Here is a 22557-nt window from a genome sequence, read left to right as displayed (position 1 = left end):
TCATCCCATTGGCCTCAGCCCAGCAACTCAGCCTGTCCAGATCCCTCTGTAGAGCCTTCCTGCCCCCAGGCAGATCGACAGTTCCTCCCAGCCTGGTGTCATCTGCAAGCTTACTGAGGGTGCACCCAATGCCTTCGTCCAGGTCATCAATGAGATACAGGACAGGCCCCAGTACTGCAAATGACCAGTAAATGTTAGAATATCTAAAACACCTTGAATATGTGAGCAACAGCAATACAGATCATTTCAGTAAAAGCTTTATTTGGTATTTCTGTATAAATTCCACTTCAAAGGCTTGCAGTATTTTGTCATTCCAACAGAGAATTCTTACAGAGAACAACTGCTCAGCTTTACAGATAACACAAAAGAAAATGAGGGCTTCGAACGACTCCATGTTTCACACCACTCCTGTAAAACAAATGATGAAAACCCCAAACAAAATCCCAAAGCTTGGTTGGTTGGTCACAGCAGTGACTCTCGTGGTTCATAGGACAAACAGCAGGTAGAAGGTGAGACAATCTGACAGGTGGTTCCAAGAAGACGGCACAGAGGTACCTGACAGGCCATGAGCAAAGGGCTGCAGCAGCAACGGAAGGGATACAGACAGCTTGGAACCTAAAAGCTCAAGGATGGAAGGTATGCAAGCCCTGTATGAGGAGTGGAATGAATTCTGGCTCAGGAAAACAAATTCTTGAGAAAATCCAAGAGCTGGGGACAGGAGGAGGCGTTCACTGGCACTGCGGCACAGCGATGACACAGAGATTTGCATATATCAGAATACTGGAGGAAGACAGTTTGAGGAAGACACCAATAATTTAGAAAAGCACTGAAAAGGGGTGGCACGACTTGGGAAAAAAAACAAACAACAAATCAAGGATGCCAAGCAGCATCGTTTTTTACTCCTTTTCTGAGATGCCAAAATACGCATCTGAATAACATTATTTTCAGGGGGAAAAAGGAGCGAGCCATTTATAAATGCACAGGCAGTGAATTTAAACTCAGACCCACACTGTGACCAACTCTCCCTGTTCACAACCTGAGCATTGCATTCAAGTGTTACCGTGGCAAAGATTTTGTCTACGAGGGTCAAACAACAACAACAAACATTTACCAAACTGGGAAAGTCTGGATTTCCATCTACGCCTTCCTGTGTGGAGGGTTAAAATGTGGCTTCCAGGCACGAGGATAATTCCAGAGCAGGTGGTCTCTGCACAGCTCCTGTCATGCTGATTTCCATGCCAAACACAACCACTTTTTTTTAGCAGATGCAACGTGCTTCCTTCTAAAAGCACTGTCAGCTCCAGGCAAGCCCTGCTGTAACACACACACAGCAGAAACAGGCTGCGAAGCTCCACTTCCACTCCACTTCCAGTACAAGAGATGATGCAAGAAAGAGAAAATACAGCGCAGTGCAGTGACTTGCCCACATTCAGACATCAGACTGCAGTGAATCCCCTTTATCTCTTTCTCTCTGCCTACCTTCCCCCAATGCAGAGCCAAGGTGCAGCCCTAGCTGAAGAGGCGTGCAGTAAAAGCAGGCAAGCAGACCTACAGTGCTGACTGATTGGAAAGGAATTAGAAAACAAAAACGCTCTTCTTCTGAAACAGCAAAAGCAACATTCCTTTGTCAGAAGGCAGTCCAGCCCAGGGGAGGATTAGCAGATGAGGAGTGTAACTAAGATAATACCTATAGGATTCCTATGGCAAATTCCAAAGGCAGAGGATTTTGCAGGGAGATAGCACGGAAGGGAGAGATATCTCTGCAGAACAGATGATTTGGAACACCAGTGTCTGCAGTGATTCTTACTCAAGACAGTGTTTTCGTATACAAGTGAAAGCATTTGGTTTAGAGACGTGGTGAGGTTGTCAACAGCACAGTGCAAAGCTAAGCAGGGACTCGAAGCACCACCTCTGTATCAGCAGGCTGTCAGTACCTTTGGGGGGCAACCACAGCCTCTCTTCAAACTGAATTTCAGAGGCAGCAGGGAGGGAAATGCTGCATTTGTGAGATGCCAGCATCAGAAGTCACATCAGCAAAGGCTGGGATACGCGTCTGACCCTGACGAACGACAACCAAAGAAGACATGGAATCCTTTTTCCTAATGCAAACTCTTGCTTTGGCTTATTGATGAAACACAGCTCTTTATGAAGACCTTTGGTTTGCATTACTGCTAACAGCGGCTCAAGGAGGCCAAGTTTTGAACACTTGTATTTTCAGATGTTTTTCAACATCTGCTTAAGGAGCTGAACTACAGGTACCACAAATCACTGCCCATGACCGCTTCAACACCACAAAACATTGCTGAGAACAGATGATAATATTTTGGGAACCTCACTAAAGAAAGGAAAGGAGTCTTCTTCAGAGGACTGACGCCTACAGAAGAGCACTGATAAGAAAATCATTGAATATACATCAGGCTTGCAGTAACACAAGTACTGCAGGGCAAAGGAAAGAGCACAGAATGAGTACAGCAGGAAAAAAACCTCATAAGAAAAAAAAAAGTGTTCTCAAAGGCAAAGCCTGATCAGCTGCTACCTCAGCAGTTGGCAGCAGCAGAGGAGCAAGAAAGAGCTGCTTGTAGTGGTCAGTCACAGGGCACCTGCAGCACACAGCACGATGCGATCATGTGGAAGGCAGATGTGGTTGGGGGATGTATCAGGAATCACTCACAATACTCTACAGAAGTACTGGTGGCATCACGTGTGGCCTTGACCTGCCAGCAGTGTGCAGCCGAGACAGGAGAAAAGGAGAAGGGAGATTTCTGTTCCAGCCTTTCATGTGGAGAAGAAGTGCATGTTCTCGCATCTACGACAGTGAGAGCAGCCAGCAGTCATCCTGCACCTCTGAGCGAAAATGCAGAGCTGGACATGAGAGAAAATAGTTGGATTTCTCTAAATAAGCATCAGAAAAAATACAACCTTGACAAAGAAGCCGAAGAAACCCAGAGGATTAAATTCAATACTTAGTTCTCTTACACACACACACACACACACAAAACATCACAAAGAAGAAAAAATTTAAGGATCTCAGCTTCCTTTGCAATATATGATAGATCAGCTGATCTGACAGATGGAATCATTTTCTCAAGGAAATCAAGTTCAGCAGTTTCCAACTGTATTTTGCTGTAGCTGGACTGTGCCAACTGCCTTAACTCTGCTTTCTGACTGAGGTTCCCCTGAGCAAAGAGCTGTGAGCTTTACAAATGGAGACCCGTATTTGAATGGCTGCATGATTGGAACCTTTGTGGTCACTGTTTGGTACCCAGAGAAGCAGGATGCAGTGGTGTCTTCTCACGCAGCCAATGAATCTTGATGATGCTAGTGAAGCCCTGTGAAATCAAACTCAGTCTCCTTAAGGTAATCAACTGCTACAAACCTGAGCAGCCAGCTGGGACATTTCAGCCATCAGCCCCACGTGTTGATCTTTTGTTTTCCTCTCTTATGGCACTCAGAATAATGAAGCTTCGATATGCTTAGCTCCTCTCATCGTAGCTAACACTGTCTGTAACTGCTCAGCTCATTGCTCTTGCAAGAGGAAAACCATCAGCCTCAAAAAGGTTGCTGTACTCTGCAGCAGGGATAAATCTTCTGAGTATTTTTTCGTGACAATATCCAGCAATTTTTTAATAGAGAAAGAGACAAAAAGGAAATGAGGCTAAAAAGAAAGAAAATTTGATGTGTAAAAAGAAAATTCAAGTAGAGACAACAAAGCAAAATACACCAGGATGAAAGCATAGAAAAATTTACTGCAACAGAGGTGGTTCCAGATCAATAATGCTGAGGGATGATTTTACTCTCTAGACCATGCCATTGAGCCAGTTCCTGTGTAAAAATAAAAGGTCTGCATTATTTTCCCCAGATTAAGCACTACTACATTGTCCTGTACTTAGAAAAGGAGTAAAAAAACCCAACACAATGTATCAAAAACAGCACACGTGGAGCAAACTGAGAGTAGATGGCGTGGTTAAAATAAAAAAATACATCTATTTACAATATTGCATAATTAATATGACACAAACTTCCATTCCAAAAGCAGTCACATCCAAATAAAAAAATATTACAACTCACGTCTGTTTCAATACCTATAAATCCTTAATTTCTACCCAACATTTTCTTTATAAAAGCCTGTTTAAAATATTAAACTTCTGATTCTCCCCAGCTTCAGCAGTATCTAAAAGGTTGAAGTGTTACTGATCGTCCAGTCTTTGCCTTAAGTTTCTGGATTTTCCATTTTCAAATTTCCTCTTCTTAAACGTCGGCACCCCTTCTGTCAGGTCTCCCAGGGAGGTCACTGTCTTCTCCTTAAAGATCACTGTGGCATCTTCTGCAACATCCAGCACCGGAGGCGGCACGCTGTCACTCTCTGTACTGGGAAGCTCCAGGTCCACTTTTTCGCTGTGAGGAGAGAGGGAAACACACGAGGGTTGATCTACGTGGAGAAGAAACATGGTGTGCTACAGACAGTAACATCTATATTTAATGATCAAAGCAGCTTCGAGCCAGAGGCAAAGCCTTCTAGCCAAGATGATCATCATTACAGGGATCAAGAAAAATGTTCTTTCTTTCTTCTGTGTGAGCTGGCACACAAGAAAAGACCTCTGTTTTGCAGTGCTTATGGCATGGCCCAAGTGCTCACCACGCAAATGCTCCTATAAAAGACAGCAGGCTTGCATGTGTGTAAAGTGAACAACACTGAAAGACAGTGGCCAGTGAGTAACTAACAGCAGTTCAATGCCAAAATGCTAAAGCTGGGAGAAGATTCAGAGGACAGGATCACAGCTGGAAATCAAAGACGTCGTCTAAAAACCACCCATCAGTTTTAGAAGGTCAATGGCAAAAGCTGAGCTGTGCAGGGATAACCTGAGGCACGAACACAGAATGGGGAACAGCTGAATGGTTGGCAAACAATGGCTCAGCTCGCAGGTCTACCACAGTGACAGCAGCACAGCACTGCTGCAGAGAGGCACTCTTACAGGACACAAATCTTTCAGCACTGCTGTGTGTTTGTCTGGAGTCAGCTCCTATACTGCCCAGTTTTGGGTTCTGTGTTTCAAAGATCAGCTCAAGCACACGAACCAGAGCCATGGGAATGACTTCAAGTCATGAAAAGTGTGACTGCTGCAGTATCAAACAGTGACAAAACTGCATCTGCTGAATAATTTAGAGCTAAAATGCTGCAGAATGGGGTGAGTATGAAGGGAAAGATTGGTGTCCTTCTCCCAAAACTGACCATAAAAGACAGCACTCTTAAAAAGAAACTGAGCAACCTCAGCCACCATGCAATACAACAACAGAGCAAAAAACCACAAACAAGCAAAAATCCCTGGTCAGATGCATGTCATGAAAACATCTGCTGTGAATCAGCTGGGCATGAGAGACACCATCCAGACTGAATACATTGGCTTTAGCAGATTACGTGTTTTGTCCTTCATCTCCTGACTTAAATTATTACAGAAAGTGTTTGAGAGTATCAAGCACTTATCCATAATGACAGCAGAAAAGAGTTTCAGTGGATTTTGCCTTTCTTGCTTGCTTGCTTGCTTGCTTAACTGTACTGGGAAATTAGGGAGCAAGAAAGATAACAGCTCAAACAGAAATCTTCTAATAGACGTTTTCTGAAATCTTCTTTTGCTCAGGGATGTGATTTAGCAGAGGGCTGTTAGTTAGGGTAGTATGGTTAGTTCATGGTTGGACTTGATGATCTTTAAAGTCTTTTCCAACCTGAGTGACTCTATGATTCTGTGATTCTAATACAGCGCTGGGTGAAAGTAAAACAAAAAACCTGCTGTTATAAAGGGTTGTGTCCTTCAAGAGAACAATCAGAGCCAGCAGAGCACCTGGAATTAAGCAATAACTCACTGCCTGTATAAGCAACTCAGCCAACATCCTGGCAATCATGTCAGCAAGTAGTGATTCCACAGGGAAGGAACTCAAAGCAATACTAACAAAGGATGATCAAGATCAGGTTGTTGCTGGTCCTAGAAGATCGAGACAGCTCTTGAACTGCAGGCAGATTTAGCCTGACCAACTCATTGTTCACCAGACAAAACAGAATCTAGCATAGAAGCCTCTAGAAGCTCCTGAGAAAACTGCCTATGTGGTTCCAAGGCTGGAAGCAGCTGGAAAAAAAAACAGTCACAAGAGCTGAACCAGACTGTTGGAAGGAAACGATGATAAGAAACATAAGCTCAGTGTAACTGCATTTAAATTGTTGCTACTTATCCTCTGAGAAAAATGATGGATGACAACTATCCTCTACATCACTTCAATCCTCTACAATCCTCTACAATTCTATCCTCTACAATCACTTTGCACTTGTGGAGGACTTCTACACTGAAAACGAAATGCCACTGCTGTCCTCTATGGAGATCTATTACTTAAAGAAATCACCAAGCATTGGATTGACACTGGAATGGCTGCCCAGAGAGGTGGTGGAGTCGCCGTCCCTGGCAGTGTTCAAGAGGTGTCTGATGAGGAGCTGTGAGACGTGGTTTAGTACTAAGTGGTAGTAATGGGAATGGAAGGATGGTGGTATTAGAAGATCCTGTAGGTCCTTTCCAACCTTGTGATTCTGTGATTCTAGGAAAAGAATTGTACCTGGGTTATGTTCCCAATCGCTGCTGTGCTCATTCTGCCAGAAGTCAGAAGGAAAAACTTCAGCTCTTGAAAAGATTCCGGAAACAAAACCTTATGAAAATTACTATGGTAAAAAGATACTTACTCAGGTTCTTCTTCTCCTTCATTTTTAATTGCTTTCCATTTTCCATAAGAGTCAGTCTTAGACTCATCACTGGAGGCTTGTTTGGAAGCCAATGCAATCTTCTCTTTATCGACGGCTTCTTCCTGCCATTTAACTTCCTGCCATTTAACTTCCCGCCACTTCCCGTAAGAGCTTAACTTTTTAGCTTTGGGAGATTTCTCCTTCTCTGATTCTTCATCATTTTCTCCTTTCTTCTAAAGAGGAAAAAACCCACCGTAAGCAAAAAAGCCTCAATAAAAACATAACATAGCTTTATTTTATCTTTTATTTATTATCTGCCATTCATCATTTTCAACCAAGAGTAATTTTAAACAATGATTTCACAGAACAGCCAGGGTTGGAAGGGACCTCAAGGATCACGAATCTCCAACCCCCCTGCCACAGGCAGGGCCACCAACCTCCACATTTCATACTAGACCAGGCTGCCCAGGGCTCCATCCAACCTGGCCTTGAACACCTTTAGGGATGGGGCATCCACAGCCTCTCTGGGCAGCCTGTTGCAGCACCTCTCCACTCTCTCTGTAATGAACTTGATTTCTTTGCATTTTTCTGCTTGAGTTTTCATCCCATACATTGTTGAAAAAAACCTTAGATATCACAAAAAAGCTGCAAAATCCTGTCTGTCGTGGCTGAAATTAACAAGGAGTAGCAACACCAACTTACTTTAAAACAAAATCTGGTGTGTTAAAATCAAGTGGCAAGAAAATCACACGCAACTTTCAGCGTGTGCACATACACACATCATAGCTAACGCGTGGTACTGCTTTATAGTGATGCATGGTGATATGTAAACATGTATTTTGGAATTAACACCTATTAATACATTTTACAATTAAATCATCTTCATTTGTTTTGAACTACCAGTTTCAGAAAACCATCTGACCCAACCAAAGCCATAATCATGCTCTTTATCTGCAGTTTTCAATCTGATGAGAAAAATATGACTGATTAAAAATATATACCTGTCAAAATAATGTTTTTTTCTGAATTAAAACAGATATTACAACCAGCTTCCTTTTCCCTCAAAGCCTCTTTATAGTCATCTCTACCAATAGAGGTTGGAAGTCAGCCCGACACTGAAATCCACATCATTTCTTGGATTGTTTCAGAGAGATGACAGCTTTCTCTCTCTGAGCACATCACACTTCTTGTAGAATTCTACTTGAGATTGGCTGGAGGATACCAACCTCATGCTCTGCATTCCAGAACGGTGCCACTGACATTGCAAACAATTGAATAAATGCTCATTTCATTATTCAAAAAAGTGTGAGCTTCTGTTTTCAGCCACGATGTTTAACTTCATCACAGTGAGTATAGCATATAAAGAATACAGCATATAAAGGAAAATGAATATTACACATCAAACAAATCTAAAGAGAGAATTTACCTTTAAATTTGTTCCTGGACTTTGTCCTTCACTTTCACTGTCTTCCTGTTCGGAGTCTGATTCAGAAGCTCTGGAATCTGCTTCTTCAGAATGCTTGCCACGCTGACTGCTCTCATTTGAAGATGAAACAAAACCATCAGGTTTCTCCCATGTGGACACTGTCCAAGATATTTGAATAATCACATTATGTACATATCTAATTCTGTCTGTTTTTGCTTTGATGGCATCAGCTTTCAGAAGCAACGTTACCTTATGCAAGATATACAGCAAATAATTTGGCACAAGGCTTCTGCCTTTCCTCAGTTCATTGCTCCCAGCAAAGATATTGTCCTAACAGCTGACTTACGATAAAGATCACTGCAATCAGTGCTTAGGAAAAATAGCACATGTAGCAAATCATGGCCTGCAAGACTCTGGCCCTAAGAGAGGACAGACCACCTTGAGAGGTGCCTATTTGATTTGGGTTACCCATTGATGACAGAGAAAAGACGAGGGATGGAAAGCTAACTGTGAGTCTCCTAGCTTTCGGGATGGACAAATCCTTCCCCTCTGCATCTTGTCTCAGTAAGATTATGCCTTTAATAAAACTGCTGTCAAGCAAGCAAATGAAAACGTGATTCTGAAAAGACACAAAAGAATCTGTAGAACATGACCTCATTTTAGCATTCCTTGATCAGAAGAATTCCAGCAAATGATCAAATAAAAGTGGACTCAGTGGTCATAAAGCTGTTTTTAGTAACAATAAAGTAAAAGTAATAATAATTTGCTATATATAATTTTATATAAGCTCCCAAATGCAACAGAACTGCTAGTTTTCCAATTATTTTATCTGTTTCCAAAGAAATCACCAGCTGAAAACAGCACTTAACAGGCATGTTCCTGGGCATATCCTGAGAAGGAAAGGTGTAAGAAACTGATGATGAGTAGCTTTTGACTAACAAACAAGTCTCCTAAGGGTATTTCTGTCATCTTGTTTTACACCAATAACTGAGAAAGTTCACTTTCTTAGATGTCCCTTAAAGCCAATGGATCAAGGCGCAGCCTCCTGGAGCATATCACAGGAGCTCAGCCTAGAGATGCTGGGCTGCTGAGTTACATGCCTGAGATGACATTACAGATATTCTCCTTGGTTAAAAATCTGTCTTTCTTTAGAGGACAGGATTAGTGCTGACAGAACTGACAAGCAGTTTTCAAGTCAAAATTTTACCTAATACGATGACATTCTTCAGAAATGTGATGTGTGCCTGAAGAGCTTACATCCAAGAGCATACAAGTACACCTGAACTCAGAAGGCAATGTTTAGAAATAACCAGCAACTCCTTCCTTTCAGAAAAGCAAACCACAAACCATTTGAAAAAAGAGGTTGGCATGCTGAAAAACTGTGGGTTTTTTTTCCCTATTCTTGGCATCATTAGGAATTCTGCTTCATGCCCAACATCAGAAGGAAAACTCATAGGTGGCCTCTTGCCCTCCAGAGAGGCACTACTGACCTTATATGATTCAAACAGATTTAGAAAGTAGGTGCCTGTTCTGGGGGAGTTACCACAAAGTTCCCTATGCAGGGAAAAATGGGGAGAAGTGGAGGCTCTGATTCTGGTCTCTCATATCAGTCCTTTGTCAATGACAGGAAAGGATCATAGAATCACAGAATGGCCTGGGTTGAAAAGGAGCACAGTGATCATCTGGTTTCAACCCCCTGCTATGTGCAGGGTCACCAACCAGCAGACCAGGCTGCCCAGAGCCACATCCAGCCTGGCCTTGAATGCCTCCAGGGATGGGGCATCCACAGCCTCCTTGGGCAACCTGTTCCAGTGCATCACCACCCTCTGAGTGAAAAACTTCCTCCTAAGGAAAGAGAAGGATCACGAGCTTCTAATTCTGTCCTACATACCTGTCAAAATAAAATCCTATCCCTTCTAGTTTTCCAAGCTAAAAACTTCAATACATGTGTGTAGAAATGAGGCAGCCATATTTTAAAGCTGTAAGTTGAAGGTAAAAAAAAAAACAACAACAGTGAACTACGAAGCACGAATGCACAGAATGTGACAGGACAAGGTACAAAGCCAACACAAAGTTAAGCAGCAAGTATATTTCGACTGAGTAACAGCTTTAAAAATGTGAAACATAATAATGGCCTTAAAACAGCTATTTGCAAAGTAAAACATTGCCCTGAAAACTCTCACTTCTGAAACAGAGATTAACTGGCAACCCAGCTCGCCTTACCTCCCGTCTGTGTGTTGTAATAATAGGTGTGACCATCTTCACTGACACCTTCTACCCACACTGCTCCCTGAGAAAAAGATAAAGGAGTCAATCAAAAAAGCAAAAGAAGAAAAAAAGACTTATAAGGATCGACAAAGCATCGCTTAGAAAACTTCACTCTTTTTTTTGTTGAAGAACACATCTTCACAAAAATAACTGGATAATTAAACTTTGCAGGAATGCATCCCAACGGATCTGTGTGATTTGGAAAAGCAGCAATTTCAACAAAGCACTGATTTTTCCCACTGATTACTAAACGCATGTGAAATGTGACAAAAGTTGCTGCTGGTAAGACTTTGTGGCTAAGTAATGAAAATAAAGATGCTTTGCAGAACAGAGGAACACACATTTCGTGTGGCTTAACATCTTCCATAAGAACTTGATTTCATGAATGGCAGTAAGACATACAACTTTCATTGCTCCTTGAACACTAATATGACTTGTTTCCTTTTACTGGGTAGGATTTCTACGCAGCTTCATCATACATTATTTCTGTTATTTAGATTCTGAGCATCTTAGAGCTTGTCTCTTTGAGGTTTTCAGCACGTATTTGACATTGGGCACACTAAGCATCCTACTGCATACGTGCTGTCAAGCGTGACACCACTCTAACTGGTAGCCCTTAATGCACCTAAATACTGCTCAGTTCTGAGCACCTCTTGTGAAGCCTGAGGGGAGAGCTAACCTGCTGTAAAAGAAGGAAGAATTTGTGAATCTCACTTGCACAGCATACTGCAAGCATGCCCTTCAATTTGTGGGAAATGTGAGCCCTTGCTAGAGATCTGGAACCTTCCCAATTTCTTTAGCTCAGACTAAATAAAGGAGCAATTAAATGCTTGCTTTTAGCAGTAGCTGAGCCAACTAAAGATACCACAGAGTCACAGGTCGGGGTGAGGGAGGAATGGCAAAACACAGCCATGTGGCTTAGGAGAGATATCGGAGGGTGAGGGTGTGTATTCATGATAGAGCTGAAAAGAGCTAACTTCAAATCGTTGCCAAGAAGCTCCTTCTCTCCTCCATCTGGGCTTTCTGAAGTAGCATTTCTCTGTCTGCCCAGAAGGCTGACTCACAGAAACAAGCCTGTGAAGCACTAACTGGAACTCTGATGTCCTCACTCCCCGAATGAGTTCACTGTCAGGACAAATACACAGCAGGGACCGCACAAGATCACTCACAGGACCTCTCTCAGTGGAAGGCTACAGTAAGGCTGGCTTAAAAACATTGCAAAGCCATGACTTGACAGAAAAGATAAAGCACTGCTTCGCAAGTTGCGCAAAACTGTGGGGGAAAGGAATCAGAAAGCCAAGGCAGCACGAGTTGGGAACAGGAAGCGTGCAGCCTCCTGGGAATAAACACTGGCTGAAAAAAGTCTGCATTTCTGAAGTAAATTCTCTTTTAACAAGAGATGGAATAAAGACAAGGGAATTCATGGACATAAATTGATGCAGTTGCCTAAAAATATAAACAACTATAAATATTTTCTACTTTGTAAGTACTCCAGTGCCCAGCAAAGGCTACTTTCTGAGATACAACACACGGTGACAGAAAGTTAAGCACTCTGACAAGGCCAGTTTTTTTTGCTCTCCAACAGAATATCCAATATTATTAGCAAACAATACTGGCTTTAAATCACACTGTACCTGTGACACCTATATTAGAAACGTGGAAAACTTCACACAGCTCCGTAGGAGTGTTGTTAAAATAGTGTTTTTAATGTTAGGAAGCACTAGGCTCCTGCAGTGATAAACCACAGAATCACAGAATGGCCTGGGTTGAAAAGGACCACAGTGATCATCTGGTTTCAACCCCCTGCTATGTGCAGGGTCACCAACCAGCAGACCAGGCTGCCCAGAGCCACATCCAGCCTGGCCTTGAATGCCTCCAGGGATGGGGCATCCACAGCCTCCTTGGACAACCTGTTCCAGTGCTTCACCACCCTCTGGGTGAAAAACTCCCTTCCAATATCAGGAGAGAGTCCACTGATAATCAACTTTCTGGTTTTGGACTATTTAGCAAGTCTGCTTGTCCTTTAAATAAGGAAGACAGTAGAATGATAAAAAGTTGCTTCTACATAGGTTCCATGGCTCTAAGAAACTTACAAAAAAAAGACCAATTATCACATAACTGTATCCTAAAGCAAGCACAAAAAAAGCAATTCATATTTCTTTAACTACTAAACACCACAATCTCAATGTTTTCTAAGCCATGCTTTGCAGTCATTAAGAACCAGAACACACGAGGACAAATGTGCTCCTTCATACACATAAAGAGCAGCAATTTCTCACTGAGCAGTAGTCAAAAAGTGTTAAGATTTCTACATCACTGCGGTGCAAAAGAAACTTATGAGCTGCAGTTCAGACCTGAAGTCTCTTCAATGCTTCTATTCTATGCTACTGTAAAAAGAGAGGTACAAGAAGCTGAAGAGAATCCATTCAGTTTACAGAAAGCTTTCAGTTTTATGGGCTAAAGAATTAAAGCAGCATATTCTGTAAAAACCACTATCACTTCTCTTCCCCTGGTAATCAGCCAAATTATATGTTTGTAGAAGCAAGTTTCATCACGTATGTCAGAAATGATCCTATGCATTCAAACGATGTTACGTTTTGCCAAGTTTATGAAGTGAACAATTGTTCAGCTCATTTCTGGTAAGTGCTTGCAAAGACAAAGGAAAACATGAATAACAGCGTTCCATTACCGTGTGTGAATTTTTAGAGCTGTCTTGGAATCCTTTTGGTTTCTCCCACTGCGATTCTTAAAAAACAAAAACACATTTCATCCATCATTCAGTCCTGCTCACGATCCATAATGTTCAGAAAGGAAACAGATCTGAGAGTTATATGACACTGGTCTGTGCACACACACAAAGTGCAGAACAGATTTATACATTATCCTTTATCAAACTACAGTATGGACAATAAAGCAAAGCGTCTTAATTACAGTTGGCTTTACCAGGATTAATCAGACCCTGTGAAACACTGGTTGATACACAGATATGGGGAATTTGGTTAAACAAACAAACAAAGAAAGCAAGTACAGGCCACAAGAAATTTTTTACCTTCTGGAGTTACCTTGTAGAAAGAAAGACTGAGGTAAACATCAAAGTCATTTCTAAATTGATAGGAAACAGTGTGAGGTGTTCTCATTAATCACACACAGTACACAAAAGGGATTGCTTTTATACTCTAAAGTAGACCACAACACATTGCTCCTCAACTGATGTTGTCAGTTAGGCAAAGAAATAACCAGGCAACAATACATAACTGCCCTTATTTATTTGGGCAGAACTGATGCTGAGGTAATTGCCCAATTAATTTCCTGGTAAGATATTTAGAAAAGGAATAATTATGTTTTGCATCCTTTAGTCTTTGAGAGTCTAAAAATTTCCAGAAACAGTGAGACTACTGCATTATCTCATTACTATCTTATTAACAAAATGCAAACACAGTCTGATGCTCTGATGCCTAAGTCTTGAATATAAAATATCAAAACTGCATCTAATCATTCAGATTTTAATAATCAGCTTAGCACTGAGATGGCAGAAGGGTAAATGCAGGTGGTCCTCACTCATTTGTATGCAATAAGTTTATCTGCTTTTGCTCCTCGCTGTTTTTTACCTCCTGTTTTTGTATTGTAGTAGTAAGTGTAGCCTTCAGGAGAAAGTCCTTGCACCCATTCCTTTGGTTCAGTTTTTGGTGACTCTGAGTTGCCCTCACGTGTCTTTTTTTTCTTCTCCTTCTTTTCCTTTTTCTCTTTCTTTTCTTTCTTCCCTTTGCCTTCTGCTGCGTTACTCTGTGTTTTATTCTGCGTGGAACTGGGACCTACATCATCTTAAAGGAGATGATACTTAGTTTTAAAAGAAAGAGCCGTAATCTGAGTTTAAACATTTGACACTTACTAACAGCAAGTACAAATAGGAAACTTTGTGCTACCCATCAGCATTACACTCATTGTAGCTAAACTGAAAAGACTACATTCAAAGAACCTTTCATTTTAGCAACACTACACTGTTACAAGGCCCAAGTATCCAAAGACCAGTAGCAACACGAAGAGAAGGACCACAAGGACCAAAGAGCTCTGACTGAAGCAAAATAAACTGCAGGAGTTCTAAAAAGACAGCCTCTACAGAAGCTTTACAGCACAACTTTTGAGAAGTGGTTACGTTCTCACATGGGCTGAACAAAGGTACTCACTGAACTGCAAGATGAGAAAGTGATTCTAATCCTTACCAGGTACCACTGGGAGTCCAAGCTTTCCTATTTGATACAAACCTGCCTCCAACTGGCACAAGTGAAACATGAAATTAACTAAGGGAAGCTGCACCTCTCACTCAGAGTACCAACTACAGTATCTACATTCTCTGCTGTTGCTCTGTCTAAGTGTTCTACCCCAGATCAGATTGTTCCACGCACCCAAGGACACCTTAGCTAAAAACATTCTGTACAGCAACTTCTGCTACTGGCAATTTGCAGGCTTTTTCTTTTTCTTTTTTTCTTTTTAATAAGCAAACACAGTTCTGGAGGCCTACTCTCATATTGCTAAATCCTAATTTAAGAAAAAAAGCGTTTCTATTCAATATTCTTTCAATTCTGCCTTTAATCCTTTGGCAACTATATGAGCTACCTGGCTTAATTCCAAGCCTTTTCAAATCCTCTTGATATGCTTTCATTGCAGCCTCCTCCATTGCTGCAAATTCCTTTGACATGTTTTCTTCTTCTTTTGCTTTTTCCATGCTTTTCTTCCTAATCTAAAAGAAAACACAATGAGGATAAATTTCAACACAGCTGGTTATGAAAGTGATGAAATACATGTATCTGTGAAAAGAAGGTGTTTGAATTACCTCGCTAATTCTTTTGGCCACATTTTCCTTATGATTCTTTCCTCTCTCATGAAAGTCTATGCTCTTAAGAAAGCAAGAAAAAAAACCCAAGGAAAACAGGAAAAATTAGTAAGTACATTTATAAAAGTTGCTTACATTGCAGATAGACTAAACTTTGTCAGACATGTTTAAATGCAACGTGCTTTGAAAACATTTACAGCAAAGTCTATAGCTAGAAAGCACTTGCTCACAATCAGTTCAGGAACATTTTGAGACATTAAACACAGAAGTTTTGAGAAGCCAGTAAAGGTCCAAAATGATATTTATGATCCAATTATAAACTTCCATATCCATTATTTATTAGATTTATAACTTAAAGTAATACTATTCAGCACAGGTATTAGAGACAATCTGGATTCCCTCCCTGTGCTGTCCTTCTGAGTGGCATCCTGTGGTTTTTTCTACTCACTTTGCTGGCTTTCCTGCAAACCTTCCAAAACTATGTGGCTTATTTAGTGTTACAAATATTAGCTCTGGTCCTTCATGACAATATTCCCAATTGCACAAATATCCCATGGCCTCCTGGTCCAAAAATTTGAGAGCTGACAGAAAAGCTAAGAAGGGAGAGCTGAGTAAATAAGGACAACAAGAGAGTCTGCAAGCCACAAAGCTGCCAGGAAAAAAAGCCATCAGAAACTGGAAGGAGTTGAGAAGCTCTGCAGGTGTGACAGCTGAGGCTCTCACGTGGTTTGAACACTGAGGTGTAGAAAAGTCAGGTGCCTAAATCTGACCTAGTAACCTCAGGAGTTCTCTGCACAAACAGATGTGCAGAGGATGCACATCCAGATGATGATTAATCTCATTTAAAGACAGGTTTGTAGGTTACCCAACCTGACCCCCAGTCATGCATGACTCCTGGCTGAAAGTATGATGGAAACCTAAACCAATCAGCTCAGATCTGTGCTTCTGAATTACAGGTGTGTAACTGTAAACCAGATGAAGTTCAGCACCAGAAGTACCTTTGGCATTGAATCAGGAGTGCAAAACTCACTTTTGAAGTGAGAAACCAATGGGTCTCATAGCCTGCAGAAGGTGTCTGCAAGTCAGCAACACCTTTCTGTAACCCAGTAACATTTCTGTGGGCTGTGTGAAATGAGAGAAACTTCCTTGAAGTGCTCTGAGCACTGGATGTACCAGGCCTGACATATAAAACAGCATGTATGCCAGGTTTTGCCTCCTACTTGCATACTGAAGAATGGGCATGGACAAAGCTTCAAGTCAGACCGGATGTTAAGTTACAAAACCTGAAGAAAAAGAAGGGTCAGATATGCCAGTTCTTGTCCTGCACTGCCAAGTCAAATAGCACAGCACACCATCTCGTGTTCAGGTATCTGCCTCTCACGTATCATGATTTGATGATCACAAGTAAGTATCAGAAAGGCAGTTTCAGACAACCCTTTTTCATGCATCAATAAATCAGTTAAAAAAAGTGATTTTAATAGCCTGTAGTAGAAATCCCTGGTATTTCAGAATCAGTGGTATAGCACAGCAGGTGATCATACAGGTCTGTTGTCTGCTATCCAGCACTTGCAATAATCGCAGAACTTTTTTGGCTGAGACTTCCAGTAATCGGCCCTGGGGAGGAGGAGAAAAAGAAATAAATGACATGCAATGTGAAACAATAACCAAAGGCACGGGTCATCATGCATGTAACCTCAGAAGCTCAACTTAGGCATTGTCTCTGGGTTTGGATTAACGTCTGTTTTGGATACAGCCAGCAGTGAGCTCAGTAAAATAAATGCTGGACGATGTGGAGGAATCCAAGAACAGATCCTGAGCTGTGCTGTCCCAGACAAAACAGCACAGTGCTTTGGGTGTTTCAGTACAACAGTGTGAGAATTTCTGAAGGTGTAATTTGGATAAGAACTTGCCCAAGTGTGAGAAAACATGCAGAAAACTCTTCAGATCCACTACGTAAAAGTATTTAACAGCAAAACAAACAACACCAATGATTAGGTAAAGGCTGCTTCTTCATTATTTAAAATTATAAGCATGATGGATGCACTCTACAAATACTTATCAGCCTTTAAGCAATGGTGTGTTTGCAAGATGCAGCTTTTCAAGCAATTTTCTGAAAAGCTTGAAAGCAGCTGGGCTTCCTCCAGTATAAACAGAAATCTGCTCATCCCTGCATGGTAAACCTTAAACCTGGGAGATTACTCAGTTGCACATTTAATTAGAAGGCTTTTGAGATTCATGTTCCAAAACACACTGAGGCTGAAGCCTGGGAAGTCTAACACTGGTTGATATCCAGCTGGGAGGGGAAGAGCTCAGAGCTCAGAAATATACCTCGTGTCCCTTTTCCTCATTTGACCTGTAGCTCCTGAACTGCCCCCAAATCCTTTGACATCATCTAAGATGAATTTCCAGCTAAAAGCCACATCAACCTTCCTAAGGCTTACGTCCAATTCTAGCAGAAAGCCTCAGTACACACTTCAGAGGTGCAAGAACATCTGTGGATTTCCACCTTTAAATTAATGGGACTCGTGTTTTGTCTTCAGAAGAAACCAGTGTGAGTAATACTAAGACTGTGCAGCTGCACTCACTGAAAGTCAAGATGTGAGAGTTTGCCAAGATGCATTTTCATAGCTCATTTTTCCACTGCTTTCTCTCCTGAACACCGTTAGTCATCACACCTGTCACAAAACACTGCAGCTGCACATACAGTAATCACACTGGAAAATCTGAGGGCACACCTGGGGCTTAAACACAAAAATGGAGGCCTTGGCAATGCCAGGTTTTTGTCTTCCATCTCCGGTTGTTTTTGCTAAAGATTGGAGCTATCTCACTAATGGTAAATACAACACTGTGCAGTAGACCTGATATCCTGGGAACCTAAAATCCTGCTAACAGAGTCAACTGTGTAACTTACAGTTCTGCTTCTACAATTTAGGAGCGCTATGAGTTTTACAATGCTGAGATTTTCAACTTCAGTTTGTACCACTCAAAAAAAGAGCAAGCACGTCTGATGTTATTCAGTGATGGAGCCTGCAAGGCACCAACAGCGCTGCTCTGAGGAAACCAGAGGTGGGGATTCAAGAGCTGCAACTGCACTTCAGTGGGAACCTGCAGTGCTTCACAGGCTCTGGTCACAAGCTTGAAAGTTAATAAAGCATGATGAGAATGTTTAAGTATGTGATTACTTTTCTTTAATCAAATGCAGACATGTGAATAGATGCAGTTAAAGTGGTACAAAAGTCTTCCATACTTGAGCTCTGTGCTGCGTGGCCTCACCTCCGGTACTGCGTGAACCACAGCATCAGAAGGACATAAAACTATTTGAGAATGTCCAAAGATGGGGAAGGGTCTGCAGGGGGTGATGCATAAGAAGCAGCTGGAGTCTCTGGGTTTGCACAGCCCAGAGCAGAGGAGCTGAGGGGAGGCCTGATGGGCGGCTGCAGCTCCTCACAGGGAGTGGAAGGGCAGCGCTGAGCTCTGCTCTGTGTGACAGCGCCATGGAACGGCATGGAGCTGCGTCAGGGGAAGGGTGGGTGGGGGTTTGGGACAGGGTCTGCACCTGGCATTGGGCATGGAGCAGCCTGCCCAGGGCTGTGGGCACGGCTCCAAGTTGCCAGAGTTCAAGCAGTTTTTTGGACAGTGCTCTCAGACATGGGGTCTGATTTTTGGGTGGTCCTGTGTGGAGCCAGGAGTTGAACCAATGATCCACGTCTCACGGGTTCCTTCCATCTTGGGATATTCTATGTTTCTAAGGTTGATTCTAGTCTTCAGCTTTAGAACAGGTACAGCCTGCTGAGAGCCGGAGAGGTACCGGACTCACCGTCACAATTGCAGCCACCTCTCTTCATTTCACTCAAGTGAAAGGACTTGTTGAGAATGCATTCAGTTGAATGCATGAAAAGTCATGTTTTCAGGGCTGAGATGTTAGCAGACAAAGGGGAATGCAAACACTTAGGTTATGCTGATCACAGGACACGAGCAAGTATAACTGGGAATCTCACTTCCCAGAGAGGTTTGACAGGTGCTGCTGGGACCCCAGGTACCAGGTGCTGTGTTTGGGAGAACCCATGGGAACAGGCTCTGCTGACAACGTACAGGCAGCAACCTGAGGAGGAACTCAGCAGTGTTGGAGTGCAAAGCCCTGAGCTCTCAAGTCGAAGCTCCACATCAATACACGAATCTTCTCCCAGCAATGTTTTCACAAAAACAGCAATTGGTTTTCTTTAGGAAGCTTTAAGAAACCTTAACAAATAAACTAGGTTCAGTTCAGAAATTTTGCCAAACTTTGTTTTGAGGCTGTGCTGGAGGTTTTGGTTCCTACAACAAGCAAGAGAGTGCGGAGACATAAGAAATATTTCAGGTGGTTCTGAACACGAGAAAATTTGGCAATACAAACAAAACCTGGAAGTATTTGCTATGAATGGCTTTGCTGTAGAACACCAGATTGAAATCTGGCAGGGTGCAAGGAGTTCTTCTCAGGGCTGTATCTGCCCAAATTCTAAGCCTTTGGGAGGAAAAACACCACACACACACTCACTCAACAGTCATCTTTGGTTTTCATGTCTACAAATACTGAAGATTTTGCACGCAGATAATATCTTCCAGCTTTGTACAGGCTGAGCACAGAACACCCTATGAATGCATCATCTTAAATACAGGAGTGTGAAAGGAGCAAGATGCAGATCCCAGCTCTTGACTATGCAAAGAAATAAATTCAAACTGGCTATTGCAGCTGTAAGCAATCATTCGACAGAACACGGTATTCAGAAATACCAATACATTCTGCTGAGGAACACTTCTAAATATTGGGGAATACTTCTAAGGCAAAGTAATAGTTGTCTAATGGAACAAAGTAGAAGACAAAGAAAAAATGACTACATATTTCACAGCAGGCATTCCACGCGGGAAGCCATCCCAGAAGAGCTAGGTCTAATTCAAATATCCCAGCCAATCTTTCTGTATATTGGCTAGCTCTAAAAATGCAACATTAAAATGATCACAGAACCACACCAAAACAGCAAAGTGCCTTCTTATAATGTGAATTAAGGCCCAGTGCAGTAGCCCTCACAACCTGTACTCTCAAGAACTCTCACAGCAATTCCATTCATTCCTGGGGCACTAATCCTACTCCCTAAAGGTCTTCTTTGATACATCTCCTTAACTTTTATCAAAAATACACGCTTTTAAAAAGCTGTTTAAAAATAAGGATTTCAGAAAATGCCATCCCTGACGCATTTTTCTTGGTGGCCTTCTGCTATGCCACAGAATACACTCACATACATGGTAATGGGTGGGAATTTAATCTGCATGACACAGGCTGGTCCTGTGAAGGCTACAGCCCTTCTGGCCTTCAAGTCAATTGCCTTCTGGCAACCCCTCAGTAAATTCCAATTTACAACCTAACCTCATTTTACTACTGTAATCACCCCCACTAAACACACAGGTCATGTGCCTGCAAGGCAACCTAAGCAGAATCTGTATGAGCTGCTCGACTCAACTCTGTACTGGTGCTGAAGCTCATTTGCATGTATCTGCTTTGCCAGGTTGTTTCCTATGCTTACTTGAAAGGCAACACCATGAAGAGCTGTAACAATATACAAGGATGCACAGGAGTATCAGAGCAGCAAGACCTCTGCATGCTCAGAGCATCCATGGAAATCACCTTGTCTAACAGCAGTTGTCTGAAAAGTGAGGTAATGAGGTACCTAAGTTGGGGATAGACATAGATGGTCATAGAATGGCCTGGGTTGAAAAGGCCCACAATGATCATCTAGTTTCAACCCCCTGCTATGTGCAGGGTCACCAACCAGCAGACCAGGCAGCCCAGAGCCACATCCAGCCTGGCCTTGAATGCCTCCAGGGATGAGGCATCCACAGCCTCCTTGGGCAAATTGTTCCCCTCCTGTTTATATGCTGCCTTCAAGTACTGGAAGGTCGCAATGAGGTCTCCCCAAAGTCTTCTCTTCTCCAAACTAAACAAGCCCAGTTCCCTCAACCTTTCCTTGTAAGTTCTCCTATCTAATGGAAGGAGATGAGCACCATCCAAAGGGCCATCACTGCCATTCCAAAATTGGCACCTGAGATGGAAACTGCATGGCATGGGTGTGTGTTTCTTCCTTGTCATAGAATCATTAAATTGGAAAAGACCATCAAGATTAATATAGTTCAACCATCAGCCCATCCCACCGTGCCTACTGACCACGTCCCTCAGCACCACATCCACACGGTTCCTGAACACCTGCACGGATGGTGACTCCACCACCTCCCTGTGCAGCCTGTGCCAGTGCCTCACCACTTTTTCTGAGAAGAAATGTTTCCTAGTACCCATCCTGAATGTACAGAAAGCCTAAAGCAAACAACCTAAGCGAACCTTCAGAAGGTAAATACGTGAGGTCAGAGATATCTGCTGAGAGCAGAAGTCTGCTGCTGTGGATGAACACAGACAAGGGCTGCGTCAGGGAGAATATGATAAGAGGAAAAAAAAATCAACATAAACTGGGTCAAGAAGCTGCTGAGGTATAATTTTAGCAACAACTAAAATTAAGAGCACTGCAATGAGTCTGCAAGACAGGCTCACACAGCCTACCCACCAAAAGATTTCAACTCCATGAGTTGAAACTCTGCTTCGGACAGTTTTTAAGCAGGAAAGCCAGGCTAATGTGACAAATAGCAGAGGGGAGCAAATGTAATCCATATGATATTCTTGCTTGGACTTGACTCGATTAAGACTAGAGCCACTTTACTCCCAGAAGCAGGCGGGCATTAATCACAGAACGGTTTGGGTTGGAAGGGACCTTAAAGCCCGCGCAGTTCCAGCTCGGTCTGCCCGCGTCCCATCCAGCCTCGAGCGCTCGCAGGGATGGGCCCAACGCAGGTTTCCCACACAGTTCTTTCAAAGACTCGAAAAACAACGGCGACAGCAGCAAAGCGAAGACACAGAGGCTTTCTCGGTGCGCCCCTCGCAGAAGCAGAGGCACCGGGGGAGGCCGTACCCCCCCGCCAGCAGCAAGACGCCGACCTGCCCGGCCTGTCTAGCCGAGATAAGGCTCAGGACCGGCCCGCCGCCACCCGCCTGTGTTCCCTTCCGCCCCGGCCCTGCCTTCAGAGCCCCCAGCCCAGCCGCCGGCCCGCTACCCCCAGCACTCACATATCCGCCGCCTCAAAACACCGCCGTCCTCCGCTCGCCGCCGCTGGAGCGGGGCGGGGCGAGACGCGAGCGGGGCGTGGGGAGAGCGCGGCGACGGCGGCCGGCGGGGCTCAGTCCGCGTTCTCCTCCCCCGCCCCGTCCCCACCTCCTCCCTCCGCCCGCTCCTC

The 22557-nt window shown here is 43.0% G+C and overlaps 1 protein-coding gene across 4 annotated transcripts; it reads right to left on the bottom strand.

Moving 5' to 3' along the window:
- Window positions 1-241: 241 nt before the first annotated feature.
- WBP4 (WW domain binding protein 4) lies at window positions 242-22471 on the bottom strand. Of its 4 annotated transcripts, none has more exons than XM_042838806.1 (10): window positions 22391-22457; window positions 16788-16860; window positions 15247-15309; window positions 15030-15153; window positions 14024-14236; window positions 13105-13160; window positions 10371-10437; window positions 8148-8305; window positions 6722-6954; window positions 242-4395 (listed from the first exon to the last, which is right to left on the bottom strand). In XM_042838806.1, coding segments are annotated over exons 1-10 (1197 nt in total). In that variant the 5' UTR covers window positions 22393-22457; the 3' UTR covers window positions 242-4187. The 4 variants fall into 4 exon arrangements, with proteins under 4 accessions (XP_042694740.1, XP_042694741.1, XP_042694742.1 ...); XM_042838807.1 differs by having other exon boundaries at window positions 6722-6951; XM_042838808.1 differs by lacking the exon at window positions 16788-16860 and having other exon boundaries at window positions 22391-22416.
- Window positions 22472-22557: the final 86 nt, after the last annotated feature.

The sequence above is a fragment of the Centrocercus urophasianus genome, unplaced genomic scaffold (assembly GCF_019232065.1).
Source record: "Centrocercus urophasianus isolate 14NV4802_14NV808 unplaced genomic scaffold, USGS_Curo_1.0 seq_9, whole genome shotgun sequence".
In the NCBI taxonomy this organism is placed as follows: domain Eukaryota; kingdom Metazoa; phylum Chordata; class Aves; order Galliformes; family Phasianidae; genus Centrocercus; species Centrocercus urophasianus.
This window is presented reverse-complemented; position numbering and strand designations above follow the sequence as displayed.